Here is a 20,850-nt window from a genome sequence, read left to right as displayed (position 1 = left end):
TCTGTGGTATGAAATACAACTCTGCTATAAAAATATGTATTAATATAATATGCGTGTGTGTGTGTGTGTAAACTAATTTAAAATAATTTACAGAATTATTTCACCTAACCTAAATTTGTCTCATGTAAGCCCACTTCAAGCTGGACCTATGTTCTTTTAACATTTCTCTCTATTTTTGAGTCTTTCCTTGCTCTCTGGCACAAAAAGATGTCTCATGCCTAACTTAAATATTTACTGCTGCAGATCTGATTCCTATTATTTGGGAAAGAGATAGAAATGAGTAAGATTAAATTCGGGGGAAGGCTAGTAAAGAAGGAGGTCAGAAAGGAAATTTAGAATGATGAAATATTTTGGGGGGATGATTCTTAGACAAAATTGTGGGGTAGGTCTCTCAAGCTCTCCAAACCTGATTTTCCTCTCCAGGAAAATGAAAATAAGTATGCTTATTCATCAAGCAGGTTAGAATTAATGAACCCAGACCAACAATTGGCATCTAGTCAGTATTAGCTGGTCATTATCATCAGTAACATTCCCTCCAACCAAGTTAATTTCTGAGAAACTTGTGACTTGCAATTCCTGCTCCCAAGGCAATCTATGATTTAAATTTTCCTAATTATGGTCAGAGTTTGTTTAAATGTTGCTCTAATATGTTCTGATGACAGCTAGATAGGATGAAAAGGGACAGACACTAAAATACTGGTGAAACAAGTTTTCAAGGGAATAAGCATATGCATATTTAGGGAGGAAGCAAAGCAGAAACACACACCACACACACCCCTCCCCCCCACCAACACCACACACCACACACCTGTTTTGAATTAAGATCTTAAAGGAGAGGTGGTCTAGCAAAATGTAGACTGGACTTAAATCCAAGCTCAACCACCTACTTGCATTTCTTATTTTAAAAGTGAAGAAAGGGGTTTTCCAGCGCAGATGTGAATGTGAAATTTGGGTCTTGACAGCAGAGGAGCCATCGAGGACGTAGGGTTTGTTCCTTAGCGGGTACTTCCACCTGGTGGTGCTGTATTTCCATTGCAAGCCAAAGAGCAGAGGCGGAAAAGGCAATGTGGGCTCTACCTGTACATTTAGCCTCCTTAAATAAAGCATTAACCAATTTTGAATAAAAGCACTTCCAGACTTCACCTATGGATGCTTACAACAGCAATAATATCCTGCTATGAAAAAGGAATTAGATACTGCGCAGAGGTCTTTTGCAAGGCATTCGTTCATTCATTCATTCTTTGAACACATATCTATGAGCGAGCACCGACCCTGTGAACCCATTGCACTGGGCGCTTGGGCTCTCAAGGGGACGAACAGAAGCCTTCTAATTTGCACTTTCTTTCTCTAGACCCTCTAGGTAATTTGTAAAGCTCTACAGATTACAAAATCCCTCCAACGTTAACAGGACACACTTGGAGGTGCACAATAAGATGGACAATTTAATGAGCAACTCGGTTGCAAGCCCACCTCAAAGACCACCCTTACAAAACTGAGATAAGCCACCACCTAGAAAAGATCATCGGCGTGGCCAGCTGGGAAAAACAAGGATAAACAGAAACCTTCCCCACTCCACCCCATTTTCCCCTTTCTATAGTTATTCTTTACTGGATGCCCCGGCAGCGCCCGGGCGGCGGGGCTCGAACCCTTGGAGAGGGGAGGTTGCTGGCGCACGTGAGCCTCACCTCCAGCAAGGTGCCTCGGCGCCCCCTAGTGGCGGCCCGCAGGCGGCGTGCCGGGGCTGGAACGGAACTAATAGTGCACCGGAACCGGGGATGCACGCTCGGAGTTTCCGGGGAGGAGGAAGAGACGGACCTGCGCGCCGCGGTTCCTATGGCCGCCAAGGGGGCGCGGGCCATGGGGGCACGGGCGCTGCGGCTCTGGCGGGCCGCCCCCGCCGGCCGGGCGGGCTGGAGTGAGTGGCAGCGGCCGTGGGGACGGGGAGCCAGATGCTCAGATGGGTCCCAAGAAGGGTCCCGGGGAGCCTCGCGGGGCTGGCGGCGGAGGCCAGGCTTTCAGTCCCTGCTGCGGCCCCTTCTCGACCTGGGGGTGCCGATCTGGGGGCGCTGGGGGGTGGGGAGACCCAGGGCGGGGCTGCAGGGAGAGCTCGGGGCACCTGGGGTAAGGAATCCACGGCCCTGTGCAAACGTGGTTTTTTTTTTTTTTTTTTTTTTTCCCCCCTTGAGGGATAGTCGAACTTGTTCTGCCAAATCTCCTGGTTTGGCGTTTGGAAAATATGCCCAACATTTCTCGCCCTGGATATTGTTCAGAGTTTGGGCGCGGGACCTCCAGTGTCTCGGAGCTTTCTTGTCCTCTCCAAGGCGTTTTGCAAAGAGACAGCTTTGCTCACCTTCCCTGTCACTGGTTTACTTTTTTTTTTTTTTTTTAAGATTTATTTTATTTTTATGCATACAAGAGCTGGGGTGCAGGCCAGAGGGGCGGGAGAGGGGAGATCTGTGTGTGTGTGTGTGTGTGTGTGTGTGTGTGTGTGTGTGTGAGAGAGAGAGAGAGAGAGAGAGAGAGAGGATTCACCAGAGACAGAGTGGGGAACACAACAGGCAGATTAACCAAAGTACACTGCTGAAGGGAGCAGCTGGCAGTCAGGAGAGGTCTGCCAGGCCATGTGGGTAGCTCCATGTGGGTAGCTCCATGGCCAGGGATCAAACTTGTGCTGCAGTGCCTGCTGATAGCTTCATAGGTTGCATCTTAACCCCTTGCTGCACCAGGGAGGCCACTTCCTGGTGACTCTTGGTCCCTTATTGTAAAGCACGCATTGGAATATGAGCGGAAATTGGTGGGAAATGGAGATCTGATGGTGGAAGAGCAAAGTTGAAATAAGAGCGCAGATCTGGGCTAGCTGCGTTTTCGTCCTTTGGCATTTTGATTAAAATTAGAAAGCGTTAGTTTGACTCCTGAGAGCATTATCACCCTCCTCCCCTGTTCTTATATGTGGATGGTGGTGTTTGGGGATTGGGACAGGGTGGGGTATTGGCTGTATGTTAGCGGTATTTTTCAATCTTCATATTTATTGTAATTTCCACACAGGACTTATAGCCACATCTCCAGCTTCTCGGCTGTCGCTGTCACCGACTGAAGTGATAGAATTGCAGAATGAGCTCTATAATAAGGAGAAAAGCAGGCAATTATCATTAACCCCCCGAACTGAGAAGATTGAAGTTAAACTTGCTGGGAAAACGGACCCTGGCACCATCTTTGTGATGAATAAAAACATTTCAACTCCTTATAGTTGTGCGATGCGTAAGTAACAAGTCACAACACAGTTTTGACACTTAAGTAAATCATGCTGAAGACTGGTGCAGTAGGGATAAGCTGCTGTAATTACTCCCTGAAGTTTCCAGAAGTCCTTTATCCAGCATCTTATAGTCTGTTCACCTTGGCTTTCGCTCTTTTTTTTTTTTTTAAAGATTGATTTATTTATGCATTCAAGAACTGGGGTACAGGGCAGAGATGTGGGGGGTGAGAGGATTCACCAGAGACAGAGTGGGGAACAGAACAGGCAGATCTACTGAAATACACTGCTGAGGGGGGCAGCTGGGAGACAGGAGAGGTCTGCTGTGCCATGTGGGCTGCTCCCTGGAACTCTTGGTGCAGTGGCTACGGTAGCTTCACAGGTTGCCTCTTAACCCCTTGCGCCACCAGGGAGGCCCGGCTTTAGCTCTTAAGTGTACTTGTGGCCTTGCAAGGTTGGCACTGGAATACCAGGTTGTCCTGGGGCTTAACTGGATTGTGGCTACAGTTGACACTGCAATTGTTTCTGGCAGATACAGGCGGAACTCAAAGTATTGTTACTAGTTAGAGTACTTGCCTTTGTGGGCAGTACTCCCGTGTAACCGGAGGTCTCCTGGAAGGATTTTTGGCTAAGGGGCTGCCCTGGCCTCTGATGACCAGCTTCTTTGGCCACCGTTTCCTTTCTTACTCTTTGCAACCTAACTTAAATTATATATCTGTTTACCACTTACTTCGTGTGTGGTTTTTTTGTTTACATCCACATGTAAACGTGGTAAATGTGTGATTGGAAATGTGCAGTGAGGTGAATGTGATTGGGGTGAAATATTTGTTTTGTTCATGTCTTAACAGAGATACCTGTGCCCCATGTATGATTTGTTGTGGAAATGCAGGGAACGGGGGCTTTATATTTTATTTGTGATCAGTGCTTTTATAGTAGTTTTGATGGAACTAATAATATTTAAATTTAGAAAGCCCAATGTATGGATATAGACAGCACAGTCACATATTTATATGACTAGCTCCATTGCTCAGACTTTTGGAAACTCAGAAAAGATTCCATTTACATAATTAACAAATTTAATTAGCAGGTTACATGGGCCTATAGAATATATACTCTCAATGTTTTATCACTTGAATCAGTACTTACAGTAATTGTTTGGCTAGTAATTATTAATCCTCTGCTATATGGTAGATGTAGGATTACAGGAGATAAGACAAAACTCAGGCCTTTCAGAGACATGTAGAGGTGACACTTCTGGACTACTCACAACATGACTCTGGCCCTGACACTTGCTCGTTATTCATTAAAGTTTATAGAGGTCCTACTATATTTAGGTCTGTTGTAAGGCCTTGGATATACCGATGAATGAAATAGACTTGATCCCTGCCTCATGGAAATGATGTAGTGCTAATAATTTAGGTGCTGTAGTTTAACCATTTTTGTGAATAGCTGTGCATTCAAAAAACCTTCTAAGCAGGTATGGAGTTATAGCCCAGGGTCATAGAACAAACCAGAGCTGATTGGCTTATATGTGAATTAACACTAATAATTACAAACTGGTAACAGTAGAATTTAACTTGAAGAGTCCACAGCAGGGAAAGTAAGATGGTTTGAGAATGTAACCCCAAGCCCATGTAGAACAGACTTAATGTGGATGAGTATTTGTATGTTTGTCATTTTTTCTGAATTGTGTATGCATACATCTAAATATATTGGTGATGCTGCTCTCTGAATATTAAAGTGTAGCCCTTAGATAATTGTTTTGTTATTTGACAATTGGCAAATTAATTTGCAGCTGTACAGCCTTAATGATTTTTGTAAATGGTTAATAATAAACAATTCATTGGATGTTTTGGGGATTTTTTTAATTGGTGACAGATATACTATGTAATATTTCCTTCTCCCCAGACAGGCAGCTTGCAGAATGTTGCCTTTTTATTGTTTTATTTATTTTTTTCTTTTAAAGATTTATTTATTTATTTATACAAGCAGTGGGTACAGTCAGAAGCGCAGGAGGGTGAGAGAATTCACCAGAGCCAGAGCGGAGAGCAGAACAGGCAGACCGATGAAGTACACTGCTGAGGGGAGCAGCGGGCGGCAGAAGAGGTCTGCGCACCATGTGGGACCCTCCTCTGGGGGCCGGGGAGCAGCCGGGAATCGAACCGGCGCTGCAGAGGCTGCGGGCAGCTTCGCAGCCCAGCACTCAACCGCTGCGCCACCGGGGAGGCCCCTTTATTGTTTTATTTCTAACTGTAGTACTTACACATGTAACTTTTCACTGTGGGTTTGGTTAAATTTTGACCAGCAATCTATTGTAAATTCCTAGATTTAAGTGAGTGGTACTGTAAGAAGTCCATGCTGGCCCTGGTGGACGGGCAGCCCTGGGACATGTACAAGCCTCTGACCGAGTCCTGTGAAATTCAGTTTCTTACTTTCAAAGATCGTGACCCAGGAGAAGTAAATAAGGTATTTCAATCTCTACATTCATCTTTTTCTTCTTTTTGTTAAGTCTGTTTTTGAGGGTATATGAAATGCACAAATATGGCCATGGCCAGGGGTTGTGGTGTGCTAGTCCACGTTTTGCTTGTTGGATTAGGCATCTTCAGAGTTTAGTAAATACCAGTGGCTTCTGTTTCTCTGTGTTTTGGTTTGAGACGACATGACTTTCATATTCATAGCTTTGTTCAACTTGCATTTACTGATCACTTTACACTGCAGTTAATTTCATTCCCGCTGCTGCTTGAAGCCAGCCTTTGATCATCTTCTCTGGATTATTTCAATAACTTAATTAGCTCTGCCCTCCCCACCCCCTTTTATAAAGTTGTCCAGAATAGTCATATAAGAGTTGTGACATGACCCATATCCCTAAAGGACTCGCCTGCCTGTAACTTCTCGGGCCCTGCATTACCTGACCTGCGAGGTCTTTCGGATTTTGCTTCCTGCCAGCACTTGCTCTTTGCTCTTTGCCCGCAGGGGTGTGTGCTGTTACTTTCCTGGCTTTTGTTGACTACCTTTTCCTTCAACTATCAGCATTTTCTTTCCCATCCCAATTAAAATTCTTTGTTATAGTTGAATTAAAATGTTCTCTGCTCTTTAGAACTTTCTTCCTGTCAGAATTAATTCCTCTTTTCTGTAGGCCCTCACAGAATGTGGCAGTGTCTCTAGATACAATCTTCTCATTTTGCTTTGTAATTGTTGAATGTTTCGATTCTTGAATCTGTAAAGACAGAGGCCATGTTCCTTATTGAACTTAGTCCTTGATTAACATATTGTAGGTGGTTAATAAATATTTGCAGAATTGAAATACTTGGAAAAATGATAGACTTGCTAATAGTAATATCTAACATTGTATATTATGTATTAAGTACTGCCTTAGGTAATTTACAGGTATTAAGCCATTTAATCCTCATAATAACATACCAAGTGGTTGCTATTATCCCCATTTTCCAGATAAATAAATTGAGGCAAGAAGAGGTTCAGCATCTTGACCAAGTGGTTTGGGAAGTGGTGGAGCCTGGATTTGCTCTTAGGCATCCTGACTCTTGACTTCAGTAGACATTGACTGCATTTAACTAGGATAGGTGGAGAAGTGCATTTTTCTGTTTGCCTTCAAGACCTGGGTTTGTGCTGACTTTTAGTGTATGTTGTGTAGTTGTGTAGAATACATTCTGCCACATACACCCAAAGGAGCGCGCCCTTGCCATCCTCAGATGTGGAGAGGAACTTGTAACAGTCAGTGTCCATTGCAGTGCCAGTCAGGGGCATGAGATGGGCCATAGGATCTTTATGAGTCTGATAAGGTCATTGTGTGGGTTCCCATATCAGGCTCATCCATGAATCTAAAAGTGCTGGTAAAAGCAAAGCCAGGTTAATAGTGAGGTGCTATGAATTATTAGAAATAACTTTTTGCTATGAGTAACCTGAGTGATAAGTTATGTAATGTTCAGTACGCCATAGGAATCATAGGAATATTAGAACTAATTCTTAAAGGTTGACCTTTCCTTCCAAATTTATGTAAACATATATACCATATTAACATAGTATTAACATACATATTTTGTTATGTAATACATTGATATGCATATTAGCATATTGTTAACATAGATTATGTTATAAAATGTATGCGTGTACACAGTATATTAACATTATTTTAGTACAAGTTTGTGGACAATTAACTTTATCTTAGGTTCAAAATAAAATTATTACCAGATAGTAAAACTGTCTATTGTTTGATAAACATTACGGTATCTGATAGCTTTAACAGAAGCTGCTGGCAACAGGAAGCTGGTGTTACATTCCTCTGTGGTTTTATTTGGTGACAGTAGGTCATGGCCTGATGGGTACCATGCTGAGGATGGACAGAGACTGAGAAATAGGTCCTAAGTCAGAAGTCAACCTAAGTATTAATACCGAGTGGGTATTATATAGTGCTAGCGTGTATTATGTTTTCGTGTCTCTCATTTCTCCAGGCTTATTGGCGCTCTTGTGCCATGATAATGGGCTGTGTCGTGGAGCGGGCCTTCAAGGATGACTATGTGGTCAGTTTGGTCAGAGCTCCAGAAGTCCCTGGTAACGTACACACGTAAATACAGACATACGTGGCGACCGCTGAATATTTGGATACCTATTTGATGTTGTATAGAGTTTTTACTTTTATGGAATAAAAATTACCATCATACATGCATTCCATTTATTATGGGTACTAAAATCTATTCTGCTTATTATTGGCGGGCAATATTTAACTGAATTAGAGGAGAATTTTCTCTTGGATGTGAATTTCATGAAATTATGCTATCTCTCTGTTTATTTCTTACCACTTTAAGCATTACGTCCAAATTGAGTGGTGGATGCGGGAATGAGATTATAAATGCACTTTTGAGAAAGCTGTGCCCATGTGGTGCTTTTCACCATAAATGACTGTGACTCTGGAGGGGGACACCACTTGGGGAGATGGAAAAGTTCATACTCATTGTAATTTCTTAAAACTAGGATTTTTGCAAGAGTACATTTGTATTTTCGTGAAAGGTAGAAGTATATACACCAATAATTGAAAAAAAAATGCAATGATTCTAAGAATAGAACAAAAATGAGGACATGTATAAGCTATTTTAAAGTAATTTAAAAGCTATTTTAAAGTAATTTCAGCATTACATGTTCATTTATCACTCACCAACTTATGAAATACCTTGTTGTTTTGGAATTTTTGTAGCTAGTATTATATGGAATTTTTAATGATTAAAGGTTTTGGGTGAGGGGAGAGATTTAGTGGTGCTACGGCAAGCAGCTGGGACAATGGTGGCAATTTTATAATTTGTAGAGTGGGGAGGGATTGCTGACCCTTTGTCTCCTGGTCTACATATTCAGTTGTTGCAAATCAGTCCCTTTTCTCCCTAGCCGATTCAACTTAGCTTTTTATTTTGGTTGAATTTACAGTGATTGCCGGAGCCTTCTGCTATGACGTAGTTTTGGATAAGAAACTTGATGAGTGGATGCCAACCAAAGTAAGTGTACTCTTTGGAAAATTAATTTTAGAATGTGTGCTTTTCTTTGTTTGAATGATTCCTCGGGTAGTATTGTTGAGTGATGCTGCATGTTGAGGGTATTTAAAAAGAATTTATCTTTGTTGTTGCTTTTCCAGTATATTTTAAGACAGAGGCATATGAATGAGAGTATTCACAACAGCATGGGCAGTTGTATGGAAGCTTTATGTTCTTGACCTTTTCTTGAAGGGCTTCTCCCTTGTACAGATCTTTCTGTTTCTTAGGATAGTGGTTTTCAAGATGTCCAGAAAAGAGGAGGCAGATAGTGTGCCAATGTGTCAATTTATTATCGCTGGAAACAAATGTGTCTTACAGTAGAGGGCATTTTATGATTATACTTGATAGTAGTTTTTCCTTAGTGTTGCATCTTAAAGCAGGAATTTTGAAGTCAGAACAGATTGAGGTTTAAATTCTGGATTTGGAAGTTCTTATATATCCTACCCATATAAATATCCAGAGAGGAAAGAGCAAAGTAGGAAGGGTAGAAAGAGAGAAAGGGAAAGAAGGAAGAGCGGTAGAGAGAAAGATCGGGAGGAGGCCGGCGACGATACTGGAACTGTTTCCGCAGCATCTCTGGGCTTGTGTCAATATCACTTCTTCCTTTTCATGTATGTCCCCAAATTTAAGAAGAGATTCTTACTTTAATGGAGAAGTTAAGTAACAACTAATGAGATCAAGATTCAACTTTGATTATCTATGAAACTTGTCTTCTTTTTCTTTCTTTTTAAATTTTGTTTATGCACACAAGAACTGGGGTGCAGGCCAGAGGTGTGGGGTGTGAGAGGATTCACCAGAGACAGTGTGGGGAGCAAAACAGGCGAATTTACTGAAATACACTGCTGAGGGGAGCAGCGGGTGAGACAGGAGAGGTCTGCTGCCCCATGTGGGTCAGTTTCCTGGCCAGGGATCAAACTCAGGCCTCCCTGGTGGCCTAAGGGTTAAGTCTCAATACTATCACCACGATGGCCTAAGTTCTATCCCTGGTCAAGGAGCTAACCCACATGGCACAGCAGACCTCTCCTGTCTCTCCCACTGTTTTCCTCAAAAGTGTATTTCAGTAGATCTATCTGTTCTACTCCCTACTCTATCTCTGGTGAATCCTCTTACCCCCCTGCACCTCTGGCTTATACCAGAGTTCTATCGGAAAATAAAATTAAAAAAAGAGACTATTTGATCTTAAGTAGTATAAGTCCTTTCTGTTTCTAAGTAGTTAAGTACTTCCCAGAAGTAGTGACTTAAAATAGGAAAACTCAATTTTTTATAAAATTTTTAAATAAATTTTTGTTAAAATTTTAAAATTTATTTTCATTAAATAATTTTGTTAGTGTATATTAAAACCTTTAAATTAAAATTTATTGAGATAATTTTTATTACTTTTTTATTAAAAATGTTTAATAAATAATTTTACTTAAAATCTCAAAAGCACTTTAATAATTTTTACTTAAAATCTCAAAAGGATTTGTTAGTGTATGTTATTAATTAATCATTATAATTATGTAAAATTGACATTTTCATTAAACAGAAATTTTCAGTGTTAGATTGATGTTATATTTTGAACAGGGCCAATATCCTCGTCCAACTTTCTGAATCATGTAAACAATAATTTATTTCTCAATGCTTTTACAAATTTAGTTTTACTTAGTGTAAAAATTTTTTTTGTATTTTATTATTTATTAGCATTTCTTAATTGTTGCATCGTAGTTTTGAAAACATTTACAAGTTCTATAATTTGAATGTAATGTTTATTGAAACTTCTTGTAAGATTGTCTTTAATTATTATTAATACAGGCTGATATCTTAATAGGTAGTCAATTGTTGTGAATTAATAACTTTTTCTCCTAACAAACTTGACTTTGCTTTTTATTTATTTATTTTTTTAATGAATTTTTTTTTTTTTTAATATAGAGGCATGTTTTATTTATTTATTTGTTTGTTTGTTTTGTCTATACATGCACTGGGTACAGTCAGAAGCGCGGGAGGGTGAGAGAATCCACCAGAGTCAGAGCGGGGAGCAGAGCAGGCAGAAGGACCGAAGTACACTGCTGAGGGGAGCAGCGGGCGGCAGGAGAGGTCTGCGCGCCATGTGGGACCCTCCTCTGGTGGCCGGGGAGCAGCCGGGGATTGAACCGGCGCTGCAGAGGCTGCGGGCAGCCTCGCAACCCAGCGCTCAACCGCTGCGCCACCGGGGAGGCCCCATGCTTTTTATTTTAGTTGGATTTATAATGTTAGGCATACAGTTTTATCTTATCTGGCTTATGGAAAAATGCTTTTAAATAAATTGTTCTAACAGGTTATTATTTTCATTTTTAGGAGAACCTACGTTCCTTCACAAAAGATGCTCATGCTTTCATTTATAAAGATCTTCCATTTGAAACTCTGGATGTTGATGCAAAAGTGGCATTAGATATATTTCAACATAACAAGTAAGAGTTGACTTCCTTTTATTTATTTATTTATTAAGATTTATTTTTATTTATTTATACAAGCACTGGGTACATTCAGAAGTGCGGGAGGGTGAGAGAATTCACCAGAGCCAGAGGGGGGAGCAGAGCAGGCAGAAGGACCAAAGTACACTGCTGAGGGGAGCAGCGGGCGGCAGAAGAGGTCTGCGCACCATGTGGGACCCTCCTCCAGTGGCCGGGCAGCAGCCGGGGATCGAACTGGTGCTGCAGAGGCTGCGGGCAGCTTCATAACCCAGCGCTCAACCGCTGCGCCACCGGGGAGGCCCAAGAGTTGACTTCCTTTAAAGCAGGATTTTTTTTTTTTTTTTTTACGATTTATTTATTTGTTTGTTTGTTTATTATACAAGCACTGGGTACAGTCAGAAGCGTGGGAGGGTGAGAGAATTCACCAGAGCCAGAGCAGGGAGCAGAGCAGGCAGAAGGACCGAAGTACACTGCTGAGGGGAGCGGCGGGCAGCAGGAGAGGTCTGCGCGTCATGTGGGACCCGCCTCCAGTGGCTGGGGAGCAGCTGGGGATTGAACTGGCGCTGCAGAGACTTCGCAACCCAGCGGTCAACCGCTGCACCACCGGGGAGGCCCAACCTTTAAAGCAGGATTTAACCTTACAAAGTTACATGTATTGAAGAAAATTCAGCTTTTAAGAATGTTTATAGGGGCCTCCCCGGTGGCGCAGCGGGTTGTGTGCAGCACTGTGAGGCTGTCCGCAGCCTCTGCAGTGCTGGTTTGATTCTGGGCCGGCCAGGGAGATACCCACATGGCGCTGTAGACCTCTCCTGTCCCACCCACTTGCTGCTCCCCTCTGCAGTGTCCTCTGTCTGTCTGGCTCTTCTCCTCCTTGCTCTGGCTCTGGTGAATTCTCTCACCCTCCCGCACTTCTGACTGTGCCCAGTGCTTGTATAAATAAATAAATAAATCTTTTTAAAAAAATTTTTTTTTCTGAAAAAAAAAAATCAAATTAAAAAAAAGAATATTTATATTTGCTATATATTACACCATTTTATTTTCAGCTCCAACATTTCTTTTTCTGAATCAGCACACTCTGTTCATCTCATTATTTCACCGAGTAAAAGCCCCACTCACTCCTCATTAGTAAATGATAATTTTCTTACTTTGTTTTACTTCTCTGTTTCTTCTGCCAGTTCTCTTCATATCAACAGAGTGGTTTCCCTTTTTTCCTCCATTGTGAAGTGATAACATCAGTCAATAAATTGTATTATTTTGTATATTTGGCATCTTTCTTCTCCTATCCTTCTAGTATTTAATGGAAAGATTGGAGGGACTTAACACAGGCAGGCCTTGATCTTACCTGTGGGGATTCTCCATTGTAGGCCTTATTTCCACTTCTCACTCCTCCCCTCACCGTTGCATTCTTTATTGCTTGTTATTTCAGCTTTCTGGAGGCTCTTCTCTTTCTGTGCCCTGTCTTAGACCCTCCTTTTACCTAAGCAAGGCGCGCCTGAAATGTGTTCACTAGTTGGGCATCAAAGAGTCACATTTGCCATTGGCAAGGACAGTCTGGTGGAGTTGGGAGGCTCTGGCCCAGTGAAGGAGGTGAAGGAGACGCCTCCAAGGGCAAGCTACATTTTTAAAAAACTGTTGTTGGGCCTCCCCGGTGGCACAGCGGTTGAGCGCTGGGTTGCGAAGCTGCCCGCGGCCTCTGCGCGCCGGTTCGATCCCCGGCTGCTCCCCGGACACCGGAGGAGGGTCCCACATGGCGCGCAAACCTCTCCTGCCGCCCGCTGCTCCCCTCAGCAGTGTACTTTGGTCCTTCTGCCTGCTCTGCTCCCCGCTCTGGCTCTGGTGAATTCTCTCACTCTCCCCTGCATCTGACTGTACCCAGTGCATGTATAAACAAAAACAAACAAATAAATAAATAAAAAAAAACATGCCTCTATTAAAAAAAAAAAAAAAAAACTGTTGTTAAGTGAGAGGGAGACGTCCTTAAACCCTTCTTTTTGTTATATTTAAGCATTGATTTTTCTGTTTTGTTTTTTAGATACAAAATAGATTTCATAGAAGAGAAGGCCTCTCAGAACCCTAAGAGAATAGTCAAATTACACAGGTAAATAAGAATAAAATTGTCTGCTCTGCTAAGTTATAGTAGCCATACATTTATGGCTACCTGAATGTAGTGTAGAACTGAACAAGATGTATTTGTACTTAATTTTGTTATTCTTATTACTTTGTTTTCTATTGCTTTCTTTATTTTTCTGATGTGGTGGTAATTGGAAGCTTTAAATTATCTTCAGGAGTGGTTATGGCTTCTGTTCCTCATTGTTATTTAATTGTTCTATTGTTTATTTTTATTTCTGCATTTTAAGAGTGGAAAAGCACTGTTCAAAAATATGCTTTCTGAGAGTTGATTTTGAAATTGGCCAAAATATTCATCATCATGAATTTCACATGGTATTTCACATGTACACAGAATCTGAATCTCAACCCATTAGTTTTACCATGTGACATATAAGTAAGTTAAATCAGAGTGTACTGTCTAATGCAGGAGTGAGAGGTCAGAATGTATTGAGCAAAAAACACATGGGTGTTTAGTGGAACCTCTCATGGGCAGCATTTACAGCATGTGTATGTGAAACCATCATGCTGTGTGCCTTAAACATACACACTAATGTATGTCAATTATTTCTCAATAAATCAGGGTGGGATGGTAAGAATTAGCTTGGTAATTAGATGTAACAAAAGAAGATTTCATGACCTATATCTGTTTTCCCAACCTCATGTTTTTTTGACTCAGATTTAATGTTTTTCATCTAGGAATCTGCCCTGTGTTTCGTCATACAGTCTGTCCTGTATGCTGAATTCCAACCTCTGTTGTAATGAATTGTTGAAAGGTTGTGGGTCCACTTAATAGCATCTTAAAAACCTGTAGTTATATTAATGTTAATTAAGAACACGGTTCCCCTGACTGATTTTCAGAGTTTTAGCCTTTTTACTATGTCATCATGTCGGGGGCATTAGGGACTAGAGCTTGGTTAGGGATGTAGCGGCAAAGAGAATGAGATCATTTTCACCAACTACTGTAAGTGGTTTGAATTTGAGGTTTTATTTCTTTATTTTTAAAAATCCAATCAGATTTGGTGACTTCATTGATGTGAGTGAAGGCCCTCTTATTCCAAGAACAAGTGTTTGTTACCAGTATGAAGTATCAGCAGTTCACAATCTTCAAACCGCCCAGCCAAGTCTTGTACGAAGATTCCAGGGTCTCTCCTTGCCTGTTCACTTAAAAGTAAGTAAACCTTAAAGTTGCAGCTCATACAGTTTGGGTGTGGGTGATTCTAATTTTGCTTTTACACCAATTTGAAGGACATATGTTTTAATTTTCTAATACTTCATAATCTTGGGTTTAAGATTAAACACTATTTTGCTAGGTTGTAAACAGATAATTCACAAAAGAAACATTAATAAATCAAGTTGAGATACTATTTTTAATTGTTCAAATTACTACATTGAGAAGTTTTAGAATGTGTATTAGTAAAACCTTCTAGAATGCCATTTGGGCTTACACTTTTTTTTTTTTTAGGTATACTTTTTTTTGTTATTTTGTTTTAAAGATTTTATTTATTTGTACAAGAACTGGGGTACAGGGTCAGAGGCACGGGAGGGTGAGAGATTTCACCAGAGACAGAGCGGGGAGCAGAACAGGCAGATGGACTGAAGACACTGCTGAGGGGAGCAGCGGGCAAGGCCGGAGAGGTCTGCCATGTCATGTGGGTTTCTCCCTGGCCGGCAGGGAATCAGGAATCGAACCTGCACTGCAGATGCTGTGGACAGCTTCATAGTGTGGTGCTCAACTTCGCTGTGCTACCAGGGAGGCCCTGGGCTTACTTTTTTTTTTTTTTTTTAAAGATTTTTCTTTTTTAAAAAAGATTTATTTATTTATTTATACAAGCACTGGGTACAGGCAGAAGCGCGGGAGGGTGAGAGAATCCACCAGAGCCAGAGTGGGGAGCAGAGCAGGCAGAAGGACACTGCTGAGGGGAGCAGCGGGTGGCAGGAGAGGTCTGCGCACCATGTGGGACCCTCCTCTGGTGTCCGGGGAGCAGCCGGGGATTGAACCGGCGCCGCGGGCAGCTTCGCAACCCAGCGCTCAACCGCTGCGCCATCGGGGAGGCCTGGGCTTACATTTGACCTACACTTCTCCCTAAGTTTAATGATCTGTTCATGACCCACAGCCTCCCTCATTTTGGTAATTTTTTTTTCCAATTAAATTTTTGATTTTGAGATGATTATAGATTCATGTGCAGTTTTGAAAAATAAGAGATCCTGCCCTAAATACCTTTATCCAGTTTCCCTACTGTAACATTTTGTAAAACTGTGGTGCAATATCACAGCGGGAGTATGGACAAGACAGTGAAATACCAAATAATTACTTTACAAGGAGGTTTTATGCTTTGTTACATTGTCACATACACTCACACCCACTCCCTGCACCCTGTGCCCTCTCCTTACCCCTGGCAACTGCTAATCTTTTGGGATTGGGCTTTTTTTCACGCAGCATAATTCTGTGGAGCTCTGTCTAACTTGTTGCATATATCAATAGCTTGTACCTTTTTATTGCTCAGTAGTATTCTTTGTTCCTTGATGTGGATGGTCTACCACTTGTTTAACCACTCACATGTTAATGGATATTTGGGTTGTGCCTACTTTTTGGCTATTGTGGATACTGTACTGCTTTGAACATTTGTGTACAGATTTTTATAAATATATGTTTTCATTTCTCTATGATACATGTCCAGGTACATGTTTACATTTTTAAGAAACTATCAAATTAATTGTACTAATTTACATTCCCACCAGCAATGTGTGATAGTTTTTTCAAATCCTAAGCATCGATGTCACTATTTTGTATTTTAGCCATTCTGATAGGTTTGTAATGATTTCTCGTAGTTTTAATTTACATTTTCCTGTTGGTTGTTTATGTTGGACATCATTTTATGTGCTTATTTGTCATTGTATATCTTTTTTTTTTTTTTTAAGAAATATCTGTTCATGTCCTTTTGCCAATATTCCAATTGTATTGTTTGCTTTTTACTGCTGAGTAAAATGCTTTATTAGATATGTAGTTTGCAAATACTTTCTGTAGTCTGTCTTTTTGTCTTTTAATGTCAGGCTTTTTCACATCAGCGGTTTTTAATATTGATGAAGTTCAGGTTATCATTTTTTCCTTTTATGGATTATGCCTACCTCTCTTTCTTCACTGCATATCACCTTCCATCACACACTGTATTCCAGTAACACCTTAAGATTTCAGCACCAGTAGTTCATTCAGCCCAAGTCAAGCATGGTTTTCCTTTAAACGTATTATGTATTCTTTCTCCAGAAGGGTTTGCAAGTGATCTTGCAAGGAGTACTTTTACCAACTTAGTCAATATCGATTTATCCCTCAGGATCATCTTCACCTGACAATAAAATTTATGTCTCAATATATATTTTGCACAGCTTTTCCTTTTGCTTTCTGATAATCCTCTGCTACATAAAAGTGCTATGGATTAAGGAAATGCTTATTTAATTTTACTGTTGTCTTCATTTGTTTTTCCTTGGTCTTTAGCGTTATTTGCTAAATCTTCTAGGCCTGCCATTTCAGTGTGAAGCTGTGACAGTTCTTCATGAACCTCTCTGTGGTTGCTTATGATTTGAAGAACGACCTCAGGCATGTCGAAATTGAATGTTGAAAGAAAGACTCATGCTGCGGGAAAGCGGGCAGAGTGTTACTTCCATTAGAGTGAATGCTTTCTCTGCTGTCGATGGCTTAGGTGGACGAAAGAGCAATAATGGCTTATTCAGGACTTAGGTTGTTTTTTCCTTAAATGCCAAAGTCACCGTTCCATGCAGTACCTTCCCCACCAATTTGAAGCCCTTTTGTAACTACCTAAGTGAGCCTCACTATACTGTCCAACATTTTATTTGTTTTGTTCAGAGCCTATATACTCAGCCATGTTTATTTTAACTTCACTGCTTAATTTAATTCAGATTAAATCTTTTCCCTTCAAGGCACATTTTACGATATGGAATAAGCTATTGGAAAGATCTCGGAAAATGGTAAGTGTTTTTTAGAAGTGTTTTTGGCAGCTAATGATTACTTTTCTAAGAAGAGATTTATTTTTTTGAGATTAAATAACAGCAACAAACAAAAAATAGAAGGAAAGAAAGAAAAAAAGTAATTAGTTGTCTCAATAGCCTGAGTGTGTTCGGTTGTTGACTGGGTAGCATTTTGGCAAGAGAAAAGTTGTAATTTAGCAATTCTCTTGTTTTTATTAATGTGGAAATAGTACACTAGAATTTGAAGACAAATAAGGATATTACTATATAGTGGTAGTAGTTCTTAATGGTTGTAATAGTGTTGATTAGGTTTTTCTTATGATAATGTTTTCTGTAAATTTATGTATTGGGGCTATAGTTGGTATATTAAATTAAGAATAGAAGCCTCGGCCTCCCTGGTGGCGCAGGGGATTGAGCACCGCACTAGGGAGCAATCCGCAGCCTCAGCAGCATGTGTTCGATCCCCGGCCAGCCAGGGAGAAACCCACATGGCGAGGCAGACTTCTCCTGTCTCGCCCACTGCTCCCCTGACAAGTGTATTTCAGTAGACCTGCCTGTTCTGTTCCCCACTCTGTCTCTGGTAAATCCTTTCACCACCACCACCACCCCACCCCACACCCGCCACATCTCTGGCCTGTGCCCCAGCTCTTGTATGCATAAATAGATGAATCTTTAAAAAAAAAAATAATAGAAGCCTCAATATTCATGATATTCTTGAGCCATTAATTTCACTTTTTTGGAGTTTTTCCTACGAAAATGTGCAAAGATTTATTGGATTGAGAGCACATTTTTTTAAAAAGATTTTATTTATTTATGCATACAAGAACTGGGGTATAGGCCAGAGGTGTAGGGGGGTGAGCGGATTCACCAGAGACAGAATGGGGAGCAGAACGGGCAGATTGACTGAAATCCACTACTGAGGGGAGCAATGGGTGAGACAGGAGAGGTCTGCTGTGCCATGTGGGTAGCTCCCTGGCTGGGGATCGAACTCATGCTACAGTGGCTGTGGATAGCTTCATAGGGTGCATCTTAACCCCTTGCACCACCAGGGAGGTTCCCTGAAAGCACATTTTCAATGAATAAAAATAAATAAAATATATACATAAATATATGTGTAATATAAAATAAAATATACATAATATTTAAAATATAAATATTTATATCTATAAATACATGTTATATATAAAATGTATATTATGTATACATAGAAAAATATATATACTGTTTAATATAAATATTAAAAATAAGAAGAGGCAGACACTCAGATGCACATGTGGAGATAGTATGCAGAAGAAAAGGACCCAGATCATGTTGGGGGTTGGTTAAGATAGGTTTCCAGGAATTGGTCTTTCCTAAGCTAGTTTTAAGGGATGAATAAAAACAGATCAGAGAAAGAATTTACTAGGGGATAGATTGGGGGTTATCTCAGGAAGCTTCTTGCCAAGAGGCATGAAAGGATGGAGAGCCTGTGAAGGTGAGATGAGTGTGAATGTACAGTCGCATGTAGATGAATCCAGAGAAGTGTGTCAGAAATAGAATTCAGGGAGCTTGTCTTTCAAGTGGAATTTGCATTCCCCTTCTGAAGGTGATGAGCGTAACTAGAGAATTTGAACAAGCAAGTGACCTATTGGTCAGTCATTCCTGTTTGTAAGCTCATTCTGGGGACAATGTAGAGCCAGCTGTGACTTAAAACTGCAGTCATGGGGCCTCCCTGGTGGCACAGCAGGTTGAGTGCAGCGCTGTGAAGCTGTCTGCAGCCTCTGTAGCGCAGGTTCAATTCCCAGCTGGTGAGAATCCCACATGGTGGGGCAGACCTCTCCTGTCTCGCCCACTGCTCCCCTCAGCAGTGTATTTCGGTCCTTCTGCCTGTTCTGCTCCCAGCTCTGTCTTTGGTGTATTCTCTCTCCCTCCCACACCTCTGGCCTGTACCGCAGTGCTTGTATAAATAAATAAATCTTAAAAAAACACGCAAAAAAAAATGCAGTCACGTTCAGGCATGGCAGCGAGAATGGCTGGAATAAGTATTTAGATAGAGCTGACTGTGGATTCCCTAATGCTGATCTTGGGTAGCTGGGGAGAGTCCTTCACTAAAGGGATAATGCAGGAGGTGGGGCAGGTTTTGGGGTGGTGATGACTGTGGATTTGGCTTTGTATGTTTGATGTCTCAGTGATATAGAATAGAATTATATCAGATATTTACAGCCATCTGTTTCTATTAATGTGTACTGTGCTTTGTGCAAAATAGAATCATGTCCCCAACAAAAAAATAGATTAATTTAATGCAGTGCTTCTATTTTTCTTATCCTAAAATCATTTTATGATGAAAAATAACATAACAATCTTGAAAAGACTTGCATGTGTTTCAGATTGCATTTTTAATGGAAATGCTATACTTGATAATTTATAATGGGAACTTGGCCTTGTTTTCTTTCTTCTTAGCTCTTGATAATTACTATTGAAGGAGAAAGATGAGGGTCATTTAAGAGAACTCTGGGATGATTTTATTAATTCATTCATTCATTCATTCATTCATTCATTCATTTATTTTTAAAGATTTATTTATTTATACAAGCACTGGGTACAGTCAGAAGCGCAGGAGGGAGAGAGAATTCACCAGAGCCAGAGCCAGAGCAGGGAACAGAACAGGCAGACCGATGAAGTACACTGCTGAGGGGAGCAGCGGGTGAGGCAGGAGAGGTCTGCGTGCCATATGGGACCTTCGCTGGTGGCCAGGGATGAACCGGCGCTGCAGAGGCTTGAGGCAGCTTCGCAGCCCAGCACTCAACCACTGCGCCACTGGGGAGGCCCCTGGGATGATTTTAAATGGAGAGTGAAGTGGTAAAACTAAAAGTGTTTTTCTGAAATATAAAGCTATTCATGTTTTTACAGGTATCTGAAGATCAGACTAAGCCAACAGAAGAAAATGCATCTACCTAGTCACCTAGTATCATCCTAATGTTTAAATATGTATAGTAAATAGAAATAAAAGTTTTCTATGTAATGTTCATGTGTGCTTATAAAAATTAACTGCATTTTCCTCCCTATGATTTATATGACGTTTACCTTTTTCTTACTCTAAAGGATAAAACAACTTAGGTTTACAATAAAAATTTTACACAGGAACATCACAACCTCTCCTGGTTCCTGGATGTTAATACTTTGGCACGTTTTCTCCTTTCACTCCTTTATACATATGTGTAAACATGTACAGATACAAAGGCAATCTAAAAACAAAACGAGGCCTGTGCTAGTTATTTCTGTTTCTCACTATTGGAAACAGTAAACATCCTTGTGCAAGATGGCAGGTGTCATGTGGATGGTCAACTACGCATCTTCTCATTCGCTGAGCCTTCATTTGGTCCTGCCCTGGTGCTCACCTTTCACAGGGAGCCACTTATTGAATCCTTATAACAACCCGTTGAGAAGAAGGTGTTTCCACTTTGTAAGTGAGGAGACAGAGCACAGACTGGTAAGTAGCAAAGCTGGGATTGGGATCCACGTGACTTCCCTCATGCTCTTGCATAGCACTGTACACTCTATGACA

The 20,850-nt window shown here is 40.9% G+C and overlaps 1 protein-coding gene across 1 annotated transcript; it reads left to right on the top strand.

Moving 5' to 3' along the window:
• Positions 1 to 1,857: 1,857 nt before the first annotated feature.
• MRPL39 (mitochondrial ribosomal protein L39) lies at positions 1,858 to 20,243 on the top strand (the record flags this gene model as incomplete). Its single annotated transcript, XM_084232222.1, has 10 exons — positions 1,858 to 1,915; positions 3,046 to 3,258; positions 5,577 to 5,716; positions 7,720 to 7,819; positions 8,684 to 8,751; positions 11,101 to 11,213; positions 13,249 to 13,314; positions 14,340 to 14,493; positions 17,259 to 17,306; positions 20,196 to 20,243. 10 exons carry the CDS (start codon positions 1,858 to 1,860, stop codon positions 20,241 to 20,243), a joined length of 1,008 nt encoding a protein of 335 aa, XP_084088348.1.
• Positions 20,244 to 20,850: the final 607 nt, after the last annotated feature.

This window comes from Talpa europaea, assembly GCF_964194135.1.
Source record: "Talpa europaea genome assembly, chromosome: 4".
NCBI lineage: Eukaryota > Metazoa > Chordata > Mammalia > Eulipotyphla > Talpidae > Talpa > Talpa europaea.
Note: the sequence above shows the minus strand (reverse complement) of the source record. Positions and strands in the feature narration are given on the sequence as shown.